At 40.3% G+C, this 16,733-nt stretch overlaps 1 protein-coding gene across 1 annotated transcript in view; it reads right to left on the bottom strand.

Annotated features, from left to right (window-relative positions):
• Positions 1-517: 517 nt before the first annotated feature.
• The window catches only part of LOC143277185 (androgen-induced gene 1 protein-like), a 20,855-nt gene continuing 4,639 nt past the window's right edge, over positions 518-16,733 (bottom strand). Inside the window, exons 2-6 of the mRNA XM_076581962.1 lie at positions 15,866-16,012; positions 13,731-13,832; positions 10,442-10,557; positions 8,009-8,160; positions 518-684 (exon numbers count right to left, since the gene is read on the bottom strand). Coding sequence (XP_076438077.1) covers positions 632-684; positions 8,009-8,160; positions 10,442-10,557; positions 13,731-13,832; positions 15,866-16,012 — 570 coding nt within the window. The 3' untranslated portion in view covers positions 518-631. The remainder of the gene's footprint in view (positions 685-8,008; positions 8,161-10,441; positions 10,558-13,730; positions 13,833-15,865; positions 16,013-16,733) is intronic.

The following is a 16,733-nucleotide window of genomic DNA, read 5'->3' as shown; positions in this document are numbered from 1 at the left end:
ACACACACACACACAGCTCAGTCTCACACACACACAGCCTCAGTCACACACACACACACACCGTCAGTCTCACACACACACACACACACTAATCATTCATGCATGCCTGCATACCACACACTCATAAAAATAAACACACACATAGCACATGTACATCATCACACATATACACAAAAACTATACTTGCTATCAACACACGTACATTCAATGTGTAAAAAAAACCCCACAAAAAACAACAACAAAAACCGCCCAACAACAGCTAAATACTTGAACACGATAAGAATTGTGAAAATTCTCGTAAGAGTCTAACACTGCAAAATGAAGAAATAAAATCATCTCAAATCCCTTTATCACCCATTTCGAGCCTATTGTCTTTAAGTGACACACACAAATACAAGCACTGAGTACAGGTGATATATATATATCTATATATATCTATATCTATCTATCTATATATATAGAGAGAGAGAGATATATATAGATAGACATATAGATATATATATAGATATATATATATATATATATGGAACATCAAAACAGTAAACAGACGGATGGATGGCCAGGGTCAAGGCCAAGGTCATGACCAGGGTCAAGGCCATGACCAGGGTCAAGGTCAGGTCGCAAGACATGCTCACTTCCTTTTCTTGCTGCTTGCTTTTACTTGCAACATCGCTTTCTCTTTTCCTGCAAACATACGAAACAAAGCATCGAAATTGCATGGGTTCTTAAAAAACAGGCATAATTATGACGTCGACAAGTACTGTAATTAAAAATAACTATGTAATATCTATAACATATTTGTACAGAAGTGTAAACCCACTGTACGTACTGGACCAAGCTTTGTTATATCATTTGGATTTCATGTGTTGATGAAAATTTGTTGTTCTGCATATGTTATTTTCTTGTTGAATTGTCTATCCTTACTTCCCAATAGTACAGATCATATTGCATTCTGTAAACCTTTGTCCGAATACAAAATTATTGGATTGGAAGGAGAAAAAAAAAACAAATTGCATGGGTTGTAATTATGAGCACGCTTGTCAATGAAAGGCTGTCACTTCACTGAGATAAGACAGAACTTTACACTGTTACAGGCAAGGTTGTTCTTAGTCACCAGTCTTTATTCAGACTTCTTTTTGGGACTGCATTGTTTTTTGACTCACTTGTGTGAACAAAGTGAGTCTATGTTTTAACCCGGTGTTCGGTTGTCTGTGTGTGTGTGTGTGTGTGTGTGTGTGTCCGTGTGTCTGTGGTAAACTAACACTGATATTTTCTCTGCAAATACTTTGTCAGTTGATACCAAATTTGGCATAAAAATAGGAAAAATTCAGTTCCTTCCAGTCAACTTGTTTAAAACAATATTGCACCTCTGGGATGGGCACAAAAAAATTAAAAAAAAGAAGCCTAATTATATGCAAACTGCATTTACTGTTATATTTATACTTTTTTGTATTCTCTAAACTTGGCACTTTGACCTCTTATTCTGACACAACAACAAGAGGAGTCATTATTATCATTTTTTGTTCAAACAGGAACTTCTTTTGCTAAGCATGGATTTTTTAAAATTTATTTTGCAAACGTTTTGGTGCAGATAGTAAACAAGGGAAATTACTCTGTAATTAATGCTAGGGGACTTAATTTATCACAAGTGAGTCTTGAAGGCCTTGCCTCTCTTGTTTTTTTTTATTAGCACAATCAATGACACCATTGATGAGCACACAAAAAAAGTAATGACTGCATGCAGTAAAGAAGATGATTACAACAATGATAATAACAGTACATTTATATAGCGATCTCAAACCTCTCAAAGCGCTTTTCAATAACAAGTCAGTCAGACACACAACACACACACACAAAAGAACCACTCACACACTGACACAGAGACATGCATGCCCACATGCATGCTTGCACACGCAAACACACATGCAAGAAACAGATGTTGATCCACAGAATTCAGATACAGAGGGTCTTGATTCTTCTTCTTCTTCTTCTGCGTTCACTCGTATGCACACGAGTGGGCTTTTACGTGTATGACCGTTTTTACCCTGCCATGTAGGCAGCCATACTCCGTTTTCGGGGGTGTGCATGCTGGGTATGTTCTTGTTTCCATAACCCACCGAACGCTGACATGGATTACAGGATCTTTAACGTGCGTATTTGATCTTCTGCTTGCATGTACACACGAAGGGGGTTCAGGCACTAGCAGGTCTGCACATATGTTGACCTGGGAGATCGTAAAAATCTCCACCCTTTACCCACCAGGCGGCGTCACCGTGATTCGAACCCGGGACCCTCAGATTGACAGTCCAACGCTTTAACCACTCGGCTATTGCGCCCGTCGGTCTTGATTATGTTAGAGACTGCTTGAAAGGAATGTGTTTTGATTTTGTTTTCGAGGATGTGAAGAGGGGTTGTGAAGGACTGGTGAAGGCAGTGAACTGCATGCTTGTACAGCGGTGAAGAATTAAACGCTCTCCTGCCTGCGCATGCTCGCTCACACTCACAGACACATGAGCAATGCACGATTTCAAACATCCACACACATTCAAACACACACGGCATATACACACACACACACATGTATGCACAGTCATTAGATATGTTTAAAAAAACTTATATCACAGATTGACATAAGTTTACATTTGGGCCAACAGCAAAGTGAGAGCTGTATTATCAATGGTTTCTCCAGTCAATGGGAAATCATTTACAGCTTAGTCTTTTGTGAAGGACTATGACTCTCAAACTAGGAGGCGAAATTGCACTGGCTCTTAGTGCTGCAGCCTTGTGGGCTAGTTGGCCTTTGGGAACCATCCCAACGCCGACTGTCCTAAAACCCTCTTGGCTGAGAGAGTGGGGATGTAACTTGGGCAAGACACTCTCCACTATAATCAAATTGTAGCCCAAATAGTCAGAACAGCAATTGCCTCCTCTGCTGTTCTGATGGTCATAGTCGGACACGACTGATATATATATATATATATATATATATATATATATATATATATATATAACCAATAATACATGAAGGTGAAAAGAAAAGAACACAAACACTGCTGCGGCAAAGAGAGCTTTCAAATGGTAATGTTATCTTATAAATCAATAATAATTGGGGATGGGGGTGGGGTGGAGGGGGAGGGGAGGAGGGGTATTACCATTCACCTGTCCTAAAGCTCACACAAACGCAGACACACTTTGTTAAAAACTGTTTTGACTCACAAGCCTAAATGAAGATAATCTATGGCTTTTTTTTCTTTTCAGGGGGTGGGGGTGGGGTGTGGAAGTTGAGAGGGGTGGGGTGGGGTAGGGGTGGGCATGGGGGGTTCCACATAAAAAGGCCCCAGAAGCAAGTATTCATAGATGTAGGGTTTGTTTTCCTTCTTGATTTTAATATAAAAAAAACATTGTAAATAGAAAAAAAAATACCAAAAGCATGAAGGTATCATCACAAACATGCGTGTGCATTCACACACAGACACAGAGACACACACACACACACATAAACACACAAAATCATATACACTCAGGTCACTTTTCCCACAATATGCCATTCACTACATCATCACCAACCTCCCCCCCCCCTTCCATCTTCAACCCAAACCCTCCCCTCCCCCCTCTCTTTCCCTGTCCGATATCACTCTCAGTGAAAAGACACAAGATGGACGAGTCCTTACAACCAATGGACACAATAGCCAAGCGGTTAAAGCATTGGTCTTTCAATCTGAGGGTCCCGGGCTCGAATCTCTGTAAAGGTGCCTGGTGGGCAGAGTTCTTTTTTTTTCTTCTGATCTCCCAAGTCAACATATGTGCAGACCTGCTAGTGCCTAAACCCACTTTGTGTGTATATGCACACAAAAGATCAAATACACACGTTAAACTAAAGATCCTGTACTCCATGTCAGTACTTGGTGGGTTATGGAAGCAAGAACATAGTTACATACCCAGCTTGCACACCCCCGAAAGCGGAGTATGGCTGCCCACATGGCAGGGTAAATAAACAAAACGGTCATACACATGAAACGTTACATGTATGTCTGAGTGTGAATGAGTGTGTGTGCCTGAAACCTGACTGAATGACACAGGAAAGGAATGATGAGCGCCCAATGGCAGCCGTCAGTCGGCTCTACCCAGGTTGGCAGCCTGTGATGCAAATGACCCTGTGTTTGTAAAGCGCTTAGAGCCTGGGGCTCCGACCGAAGATAAGCGCTATGTAAGTATCCATATCATATGTGCCAGCAAAAGGGTTAATTCATGCCAGTCACTACGTACGATGCACAAACATTTCTTATTATTTGTGCACAAACACACACTTGCTTGGGAAGCAAAGCTTTTGTTTTGTTATCTCTACAGTGGAGTGATGGCCTAGAGGTAACACGTCTGCCTAGGAAGCGAGAGAATCTGAGCGCACTGGTTCGAATCACGGTTCAGCCGCCGATATTTTCTCCCCCTCCACTAGACCTTGAGTGGTGGTCTGGACGCTAGTCATTCGGATGAGACGATAAACCGAGGTCCCATGTGCAGCATGCACTTAGCGCACGTAAAAGAACCCACGGCAACAAAAGGGTTGTTCCTGGCAAAATTGTGTAGAAAAATCCACATCGATAGGAAAAACAAATAAAACTGCACGCAGGAAAAAATACAAAAAAATGGGTGGCGCTGTAGTGTAGCGACGCGCTCTCCCTGGGGAGAGCAGCCCGAATTTCACACAGAGAAATCTGTTGTGATAAAAAGAAATACAAATACAATACAATACAATACAATACAACCATGCTGCGGATGGGAAGATGAAGTTTCAGTTTCAATTTCTCAAGGAGGCGTCACTGCGTTCAGACAATTCCATATACGCCACACCACATCTGCCAGGCAGATGCCTGACCAGCAGTATAACCCTACGAGCTTAGTCAGACCTTGAGTGCAGGTATATATATATTTGTGTACCTATCCAGGTGTATTTCTTCCACAAAATTTTGCCAGAGGACAATACTAGCTCATTTGTGTCCATGCGTTGGTTTTTTTTTTTTCAGTGCGCCAAGTTCATGTTGCATATCGGACCTGGGTTCATCATCTCATCTGAACTAATAGATGCTCAGTTTCGATTTTCCAGTCAAACTTGGGAGAAAGGGCAAGAGTGAGATTCGACCCCAGACCCTCACAAAATTCTGTATTGGCAGACGAGCATCTTAACCATGCTAGCCACCTTCCACCTAGTGTTAAAAACACTATTCACCAATTCAGTCAAGTCATCCAATGGAGGGTAGTGCGTAATGAGAGTGTGCATGCACTGGAATGGTCACTGATTAAGAGCAGTGAGTGCTGGACAGCTGAACAGCTAGAATGAGTACGGGAAACTGGGTTACACAATGATTTCTTCTCGCTCTCTCTCTCTCTCTTTCACACACACACACACACACACACACACACACACACACATGCATACACACAGACATGCACACACACACACACACTCTCTTTCTCTCTCACTGTTGAAAAACTCACATGAACAGTTTGGTAGCCTGGTGAATAGAGTAGTGAAAACGGTAATGGGTTAACACTATAACAGGGTGCTTAATTCATTGAAATGTGGAACAAGGGCAATGACTCTAAAGATAATTATCCAATCTGGATCTGAAGCAACGACTGGCTTTTTGTTGTGACGGAAGATTCTTTTCACTCCATAAAAACAGTAGAAAAATTCAAAAGAATTCATCAGAAGAAATAATTTTGCATATGATTACATGATGTGGGGAGTGCAATATGATATGTGCTATAAATGCATGCATGCAGAGTGTTGGCCTTGAGGTAACAAGTCCGCCTAGGTTCAAATCCAATAGTCGCCAGTATTTTCTCCCCCTTCACTAGACCTTGAGTGGAGGTCTGGACGCTAGTCATTCCGATGAGACGATAAACTGAGTTCCTGTGTGCAGCATGTACTTAGCGCATGTAGGCAGAAAAAAAACAACAAAAAAATGGGTGGCGCTCTTGGTGTAGCGAAGCGCTCTACCTGGGGAGAGCAGCCCGAATTTCACACAGACAAATATGTTGTGACAAAAAGAGTCATACAATACAATACAATACAAATACAATACAATACAATGTGCCTAATGTGCCCATGCATGCAAACATGTGTCACTCAGTCTGCAGACAACTCTCTCTCAAGCTGAACACAACAGGTTTTCTAAACTGAGTGTATACTGAACTGTGCACAATATAATTAGCTTATTTACTTCGTATTGCACATGTTTGTCGTAAAAATGTCATTATCTTTTCTCTTACCTGATCTTTTTCTTTTTACCTGGACGATTGATATGTACAGGGTTTTTACCATTTATTCTTTTATGTTGATATCAATGATTTATCTGCTGATGAGTACTTGAACGGGCCAAAAGAAAATTATGCAGTATCAAATGTTTGAAGCAGACAGTAAAGTCTTTTGACTGAAGCGAAGTGAACTGAACTGAACTGAACATGTACTGACGGGCGCAATAGCCGAGTGGTTAAAGCGTTGGACTGTCAATCTGAGGGTCCCGGGTTCGAATCACGGTGATGGCGCCTGGTGGGTAAAGGGTGGAGATTTTTACAATCTCCCCGGTCAACATATGTGCAAACCTGCTAGTGCCTGAACCCCCTTCGTGTGTATATGCAAGCAGAAGATCAAATACGCACGTTAAAGATCCTGTGATCCATGTCAGCGTTTGGTGGGTTATGGAAACAAGAACATACCCAGCATGCACACCCCCGAAAATGGAGTATGGCTGCCTACATGGCGGGGTAAAAAACTGTCACACACGTAAAAGCCCACTCGTGTGCATACGAGTGAACGCAGAAGAAGAACATGTACTGGCGTAAACCTACGAACTGCCCGCAGACAAACTTTCACGAAAACACACACACACTCCACAGCTCTCTCATACTCTTACTTCAACATGCTAAAAAAAAAAAAAAAAAAAAAAAAAAAAAAAAAAAAAAGGAAAAAAAAAAACCCAACCCCCCCCTTCTCCCACCAGCAGATCAATCACACAAAAACCAATATCAACAACAAATCCATCTCTCATTCTCCCCCTCCCTCCCTCTCCACATACAAGTATGTACTTACACTACCCCCTTTTTCTCCTTATTATCTTTATTCATATGTTTTCTTAAAAAAAAAAAAAGACAAAAAAAAGACAAATGAATGTGAATGCTTACCACCTTGTACACATGAACAGAATAAAAACAAGTTGAAAAAAAAAACCCAAAAAACAAGAGAGGCAAGGCCTTCAAGACTCACTTGTGATACACTAAAAAAAAAAAAAAAAAAAAAATCCAAGCTTTTTATGTATTGAGTATAATTTCAAAATGTAATGTTTAAGATGAGAAAGATCAGTTTAAAGCAAATTAAGTCCCCTCGCATTAATTACAGTGTAATTTCCCTTCTTTACTATCTGCACCAAAACGTTTGCAAAATAAATAAAACTTCCATGCTTAGCAAAAGAAGTTCCTGTTTGAACAAAAAATGATAATAATGACTGCTCTTGTTGTTGGGTCAGAATATCAAATCAAAGTGCCAAGTTTAGAGAATACAAAAAAAATATAAATATAACAGTAAATGCAGTTTGCATATAATTAGGATTCTTTTAAAAAAATTTTTTGTGCCCATCCCAGAGGTGCAATATTGTTTTTAAACAAGATGACTGGAAAGAACTGAATTTTTCCTATTTTTATGCCAAATTTGGTGTCAACTGACAAAGTATTTGCAGAGAAAATGTCAATGTTAAAGTTTACCACGGACACACAGACACACACACACACACACAGACAACCGAACACCGGGTTAAAACATAGACTCACTTTGTTTACACAAGTGAGTAAAAAAAAAACCAACAAAAAACCAAAAAAAAAAAACCAAAAAAAAAAAGTGATTGCTTACCACCTTGTACATGTGAACTGAATAATAACAAGTTGAAAAAACAAAACAAAAAAAAACCCCACAAAAACAAACAAAACAAAAAAAAAAACAACCCCAGACACTCACGCCACAGGAACTTGGTCAGGGCCTCCCCCAGCACGTAGATGCTGATGAAGAACATGAGGAGGAAGAGTATGAAGACGGCTCGCTCCCAGTTCTGCATGAGGCGCAGCACCGGGTACACCCACAAGTCTGCTGCGTACGCGATCCACAGGATCCTGCAACACGGCAAACACCGCATTTTTTCCCCCCTCCATCATCAAACATATATCTGTTGCACAGCTATGGGCGCAACAGCATTTTTCCCCCTCCATCATCAAACATATATCTGTTGCACAGCTATGGGCACAACAGCCAAGTGCTTTAAAGGATTGAACTTTTAATCTGACGGTCCCGGGTTTGAATCTCGGTGACGGCTCCAGGTGGGTCAAGGGTGGAAATTCTCCCGATCTCCAAGGTCAACGTATGTGCAGACCTGCCAGTGCCTGAACCCCCTTTTGTGTGTATATGCATGCAGATCAATTACGCACGTCAAAGATCCTGTAATCAATGTTAGCGTTCGGTGGGTTCTGGAAACAAGAACATACCCAACAATGTGGGGTGAATTATCAAAACAGTCATACACGTATGCAAGGCAAACATCACATTCTTTTCTTTGTTTTATTCCAGTGTACAACATATCAACACATAATCCTTGTCAGTTTACCACAAAACAAGCAACATCACCTTCTTCTGAATAATCACAAAGAACAGTAAGTTAACTTAAATACAGATTCTGTGTACGCGATCCACAGGATTCATGCAAGGCAGACATCGCATTTTTTTCCTTTTCATCATACAACACGTATTTACATAGTGGAGTGATGGCCTAGAGGTAACGCGTCCGCCTAGGAAGCGAGAGAATCTGAGGGCGCTGGTTCGAATCACGGCTCAGCCGCCGATATTTTCTCCCCCTCCATTAGACCTTGAGTGGTGGTCTGGACGCTAGTCATTCGGATAAGACAATAAACCGAGGTCCTGTGTGCAGCATGCACTTAGTGCACGTAAAAGAACCCACGGCAACAAAAGGGTTGTTCCTGGCAAAATTCTGTGGAAAAATCCACTTCGACAGGAAAAACTAATAAAACTGCACGCAGGAAAAAATACAAAAAAATGGGTGGCGCTGTAGTGTAGTGACGCGCTCTCCCTTGGGAGAGCAGCCCAAATTTCACACAGAGAAATCTGTTGTGATAAAAAGGAATACAAATATAAACCCTGTCACTACACCACAAAACAAGCAACACTGTCTTCTTCTGAAGAATCACACAGAATAGTAAGTTAAATACAGATTCCTAGACTGTAACAAAATATAAGTGTGAAGAAACCCCCTCACAAAAGCAGTATTATCGAGAAGAAGCAAAATATCTTACATAATATGGTGGACCTTTTATTTGCCTCCGCACAAGATTCAGCGCTATATAAATACCATTATTATTATTATACATAGTAGCAGCAGAAGTAGTAGCAGCAGCAGTAGTAGCAGCAGCAGCAATAGCAGCAGCAGCAGTAGTAGCAATAATAGTTGTAGCAGTAGTTGCAGCAGCAGCAATAATAGTAGTAGTAGCTGCAGTAATAATAGTAGCAGCAGCAGCAGTAGTAGTAGTAACAGCAGCAGAAGTAGTAGCAGCAGCAGTAGTAGCAGCAGCACCAATAGCAGCAGCAGCAGTAGTAGCAATAATAGTTGTAGCTGTAGCAGCAGTAGTAGCAGCAGCAGTAGCAGCAACAGCAGCAGCAGTAATAGTAGTAGCAGCAGCAGTAGTAGTAGCAATAGTAATAGTAGTAGTAGTAGCAGCAGCAGTAGCAGCAGAAGTAGTAGTAGCAGCAGCAGCAGTAGTAGTAGCAGCAGCAGTAGTAGCAGCAGCAGAAGTAGCAACAGTAGTTGTAGTGACAACAGCAGTATTAGTAGTAGTATTGGTAGTAGTAGTAGTACTAGTAGTAGTAGTACAGGGTTCGTCATTAACATTTTTTCACATGAGCGCCTGCGCTCAAGTTTCAGAATTTTGATGAGCGCAAACTGAAAACTAAGAGCGCACACTAAAACCCGTCAGCCTTCCTTTTTGGGATCAAATATTTCAGCATTTTGATTTTGCACGGCCGCGAAATCGATCGTGTGCTCCACTTTTCTACTCTTCAAGTCTGAAGAGCGCTCTTTTGCATAGCCTTCCCTGATTCACTAGGCCTACTTCTGGTTGAACTAACAAAACGTAAACAGACGGCTTTCAAACTTCGGTAAATGCAAAACGATCGCGCTTTTGACTCTTGTTTGTGATGGACAATGGAATAACGATTTAGATACAGTAGTGTATGCTTATGTCTTTTCAAAATCAAGAGCGCAAGCGCTCTGAGTCAAGGAATTTTCTAGAGCGCAATTTGTTTTTTCAGAGCGTTCCGCTCAGCGCTCCCGTTAGTGACGAACCCTGTAGTAGCAGCACAGTAGCAGTATAACTATCACCATCTCACCAGGCCAGGTAGATAAGGGCGAATGCTGATAGAAGGAAGATGCCGTTGTGACGTCTGGGATGGTGATGATAGACCAGGCATTTCTCCACAAGCAGAATGGGCAGCACCGTCGTATGCTGACAGCAAAGTTTGGGAGGAGGGGGGTGGGGGTGGGGGGGCGAAGGAAAAGACACAATCAATAAACTGGTAAAAAAAATATGTATTGTATTGTATTGTATTGTATTGCATTGCATTGCATTGTATTGTACTGTATTGTATTGTATTGCATTGTATTGTATTACTCTTTTTTTTGGTCACAACATGTTCCTCTGTGTGAAATTCTGGCTGCTCTCCCCAGAGAGAGCACATCGCTACACTGACAGTGCCACACTTTTTTCTTCTTCTTTTTTTTTTTTAAAATTTTTTTCTGCCTGCAATTTCATTTATCTTTCTATCGAAAAGTATATGGTCGTATACTTCTAAGTACATGCACAAACATATGATCAACAGAATAAAAAGACACAATGAATAAAATGATTAAAAAATATATATGGTCATATACTTCCAAATACCTGCACAAATACATGGTGCAGTGTACAACCTAGTGGTAACGTGTAAGTCGAGGAAGCGAGAGAATACGAGCTCACTGGTTCGAATCCTAAAGACTTAGTGGCCGGTATTTTCTCCCCCTCCACTAGACCTTGAGTGGTGGTGGTCTGGATGCTAATCATTTGGATGAGACGCTAAACCAAGGTGCTGTGTACAGCATGCACTTAGCACGCATAAAAGAACCCATGGCAACAAAAGGGTTGTCCCTGGCAAAATTCTGTAGAAAATCCACTTCCATAGGAAAAGAAATTAAAAAAAATGCAGGCAGGAAAAAATACAAAAAAAATGGGTGGTGTTCTCAGTGTAGCGAAGTGTTCTTCCTGGGGAGAGCAGCCCGAATTTCACAGAGACAAATCTGTTATGATAAAAAAGAATAATACAATGCAATACAATGCAATGCAATACAATACAATGATCCACAGAAGAAAATGAACAATTAAGATATTGATGAAAAAATAAAAATGGCGATATTCATTCCAAAATACATGCATAGATACATAGTGATAGTCCTCAGATGTTTTCACTCACTGCTTTGTTTGATTTTCCTATCATCAAGGAATGTGTGGTTTGGTACAGTTTCCTTCACTGAGCGACTAGTGCTTAATCAGCAAAATCTGACGTTAAATAACTGCAACTATTGTTGCTTCTCTTTCATTTTGCTTGCAACTGCATAGCTGATGTGGTTTAAATTATAGTAGGGTAGGTATTGGTAATTTCGTACAATCCAGTCGAAGCAACCAGCTCAACGTGTGTACTCTAAAGATAATATGTTGTATGACAGTCAAACGTTTTCTTTTGTTTTTGAAGGCTTTCTCCAACTGGTCGCACCAGGAAAAGTTTGTCTGTTCATTCTTTTCAACATTTTGTCAATGTTTGAAATAGCAAGGGTGCCTGATGGTAAATGCAAATGGGCAAGTCTAATTGAGAATGGTGGCTTTGGGTACATGTAGACAATTAAAACAGAAGCAGGTCTTTAAGTTTAACTTATTAGACATAACGTATCATTGGAACATCCCACTAGACTGTTGTATTGTTGGTTTTGATCACACATGCACAAAAACAGACGTTTAAACACACACACCCCACATCGCACACAAACACACTCTTTTAAGAGTGCTCAGTAACTGTACAGCATCGTTTGCAAGTAGTCTCACGTCAAAATATCCTATGGTCTAATTGCAAATGACAATATTTTGCAGATTCCTGTTAGAACTGACATTCTGATCTGTCACCAACATGCTATCTTAAATTCTCCCAGCACTGGTAATGCACATTCAACATATCTGATCAAATAAAACTATTCTAAACTGTGTCAAAGTTCAAGTCCTTCAACTTGCTTCCCTTGATATTAGGATTTTGAGCGTACATTTGTAATCTTGGTTGGCAGTGGTGTGCAAAGCGAAGAAATAGCACAGAAATAGCCAGAAATAGTTGATGTTTGACCGGTTCTTTGAAATGGATATTCATTAAGGTATTAGGAAAAGGTCGAAGCAGACGTTAAATTGTAAAATGCAACCATCAGGAACGCTTCGAAGTGGGGCAGTATACGAATCATTCGGAATTACACGCTGTTCGCAATTACGCACACCAACCCTATATACTTCAGAGAGGGTGAAAACCAAATAAGCACGTCACCAGAGTGTGGTGCCACCTATATATATATCTATACATCTCTCTCGATACATATATACATACATTTTTTCCCAATTTTTTTTCTCTTTTCTTTGTTTGCTTTACTATCAATCTGGATTTTTTTTTTTTTTTACAGAATTTTGCCAGGGACAAACCCATTTGTTCCTGTACTGTGGGTTCCGTTACGTCACTGCGCCGCTAAGTGAACGCAGCACACAACAAAACCTATGTCAGTGTCTGTAAGCCCTTTTGGTTTCCTACTTTTTCAACACTACTCCAGTCCATGCCTGCCAACTCGCTTTGCATACATTTGTGAGGAACGAGAGTGTGCGGGGAGAGGGTAGGGGGAAGGGAAGGGAGTAGGGGCGTGGAGGGGGGGGGGGGGGGGCAGAAAAAGAGAAAGAAAAAAACAACAACAAGACAGTAGTCATGTGATTTGTAACTTGTTTCTGTCATGTACAGAGCTCTGAGCTCTTACTTAGAGACCAAGGGCTCTAAACAAACATACATTCATTTATCATGATGATGATGATAATTATCACTATCATTATCAATGCAACCAGTAGTAGAAGTATCATTGCCGTCATTATTATCATCATCAGCATCAGCATTTTTAAAATTATGATAATTGATATTATCATTAATATTTATCTTAGTAGCAGTAATTATTATCATCATTATTATCATTACTTTTTTTTTCTGAATGATACTGGTAACAGATTATTTGTCAGGAAGCAAGACAAGATACAACAAAACAAGAATTCAGCATTTTTTTCTGTTTAAAATTTAAAAAAAAAGAAAAAAAAAAGATCTTGCACCAAGATTTATTATGTTTATTATCATTCTTCTCCTTTTTTTTCCTTTTTTTTTCTTCTTATCATTATCATCATCATCATTATCATTACCATGACATGGGTAAGCCATGGGGGGGGGGATAATTCCGTCCCATTGTACATGATTATCATCATTATTACTATTATAATTATCATGATATAGTATATCATTACTATCATTACATCAATGTTGCCATCATCACCATCATCATCATCACCATCGTCATCATTATTACCATGACGTGGTTCAACCACATGGGAATGATGCCGTCCAATTCCCGGGGATACACCAGTTCCCTGTCCACCGCATACAGCCCCCAGAAGGTCATCACCACGAACTGCACACACACACACATTCACTGAGCAGTCGGCATAAATCAGGGATCCAGCCATGAAGTTTGGTTATGACTATGACGGGCGCAACAGCCGAGTGGTTAAAGCGCTGGACTGTCAATCTGAGGGTCCCGGGTTCGAATCACGGTGACGGCGCCTGGTGGGTAAAGGGTGGAGATTTTTACGATCTCCCAGGTCAACATATGTGCAGACCTGCTAGTGCCTGAACCCCCTTCGTGTGTATATGCAAGCAGAAGATCAAATACGCACGTTAAAGATCCTGTAATCCATGTCAGCGTTCGGTGGGTTATGGAAACAAGAACATACCCAGCATGCACACCCCCGAAAATGGAGTATGGCTGCCTACATGGCGGGGTAAAAACGGTCATACACGTAAAAGCCCACTCGTGTGCATACGAGTGAACGCAGAAGAAGAAGAAGAAGAAGAGGTTATGACTATATGCTGCACTCTCCTGTCCTGTGTTGATTGTGAAATAGCAATGTTTCAGGTGTAAAGTTTTATGAGTGTGTTCCATTTTCTGTGTTAATTACGAAACAGCATGTTTCAGATATAAAGTTTAGTTATGACCATGTTGCTTTTACCTGTCATGAACACAGCATGTTTCAGATATAAAGTTTAGTTATGACCACGTTGCTTTTACCTGTGTTAATCATGAAAACAGCATGTTTCAGATATAAAGTTTAGTTATGACCACGTTGCTTTTACCTGTGTTAATCATGAACACAGCATGTTTCAGATATAAAGTTTAGTTATGACCATGTTGCTTTTACCTGTGTTAATCATGAAAACAGCATATTTCAGATATAAAGTTTAGTTATGACCACGTTGCTTTTACCTGTGTTAATCATGAAAACAGCATGTTTCAGATATAAAGTTTAGTTATGACCATGTTGCTTTTACCTGTGTTAATCATGAAAACAGCATGTTTCAGATATAAAGTTTAGTTATGAACATGACATATTTTCTATGTTAATTGTGAAACAGCATGTTTCAGATATATGCATGCATATATTTATATATATATATATACACACAAACATATACACACACTCACAAACACACACATACACACACACACATATATACACACACATATATATATATATATATATATACACACACACACATACATAAACATATATACACATATAAAGTTCAGTTATGCCAATGTTTCATTTTCCATGTTCATCATGACTCAGCAACCATTAGCACATCATCGCTTTACATACTGTCACACACACACATGCATGCACAGACGCACACACATTCTACATACACACACATATATATATATATATGTATATATATAATGGCTATAGACATATGTAGATATGTAAATAAACCATTTCACAAACTAACTTTAGGGGTGTGGGGTGGCCCAATGGGAGTGCCGTGGGTAGTAATTAGTAGTTGCTTTTTTTTCCCCGACCCAGCAATTATTAATTTAGAAAATGACTTATTGACTTTGTGGTTGAATGACCAATGGTGTCCTGAACTAACTCTCCTGCCCTTATCATTATTACTATCATCATTGACATTACTGTTATTATTATTATTATTATCATAATCATCAATGCCTGTCGTGCCAACATTCAGCTTATATCACAGATTACCATAAGCTTACAGCTGGGCCAACAGTAAAGTGAGAGCTGTATAACCAATGGTTTCTAAACTGCAACAGGAAATCATCTACAGCTCAGTCTTTTGTGAAGGATTAGGACTCTCAAAACTAGGAGGCAAGACTGCACTGGCTCTTAGTGCTGCAGCCTTGGGGGCTGGCTGGCCTTTGGGAACCATCCCAACACCAACTGTCCTAAAACCCTCTTGGCTGAGAAAGTGGGGATGTAACTCGGTTAAGACACTCTCCACAATAACCTTAATTCTAGCCCAGATAGTCAGGAGAGCAGTTGCCTCCTCTGCTGTTCTGATAGGTCATGGTTGCACACGATTGACTATCATACATCATTATTGTAATTATCATTATTATTATTATTGTTATTAAATTGTTTCTCATACCATGCCTACTGGGAAGGCAAGTGCACTGTGAACGATGTCTCGGAAGCGCTGCAGCCCCGAGCGTTTGGCCGGACTGACGCTTGCAGGAATGTCACTGCCGGCCAGGGCGTTCAGTGCACACAGGCCGAAATATGCTGTCTGCAGGCACTGGAACACATCAAGTTTAATGGATTGAAAACAGAACACATCAAGTTCAATGGATTAAAAAACACAGTGCACAGGGGCCAAAATATGCTGTCTGCAGGCACTGGAACACATCAAGTTTAATGGATTGAAAACAGAACACATCAAGTTCAATGGATTAAAAAACACAGTGCACACAGGCCGAAATATGCTGTCTGCAGGCACTGGAACACATCAAGTTTAATGGATTGAAAACAGAACACAAGTTCAATGGATTAAAAAACACAGTGCACAGGGGCCGAAATATGCTGTCTGCAGGCACTGGAACACATCAAGTTTAATGGATTGAAAACAGAACACATCAAGTTCAATGGATTAAAAACACAGTGCACAGGGGCCGAAATATGCTGTCTGCAGGCACTGGAACACATCAAGTTTAATGGATTGAAAACAGAACGCATCAAGTTCAATGGATTAAAAAACACAGTGCACAGGGGCCGAAATATGCTGTCTGCAGGCACTGGAACACATCAAGTTTAATGGATTGAAAACAGAACACAATCAAGTTCAATGGATTAAAAAACACAGTGCACACAGGCCGAAATATGCTGTCTGCAGGCACTGGAACACATCAAGTTTAATGGATTGAAAACAGAACACAAGTTCAATGGATTAAAAAACACAGTGCACACAGGGGCCAAAATATGCTGTCTGCAGGCACTGGAACACATCAAGTTTAATGGAT

Source organism: Babylonia areolata, chromosome 33 (assembly GCF_041734735.1).
Source record: "Babylonia areolata isolate BAREFJ2019XMU chromosome 33, ASM4173473v1, whole genome shotgun sequence".
NCBI classification, from domain to species: Eukaryota; Metazoa; Mollusca; class Gastropoda; order Neogastropoda; family Buccinidae; genus Babylonia; species Babylonia areolata.
Note: the sequence above shows the minus strand (reverse complement) of the source record. Positions and strands in the feature narration are given on the sequence as shown.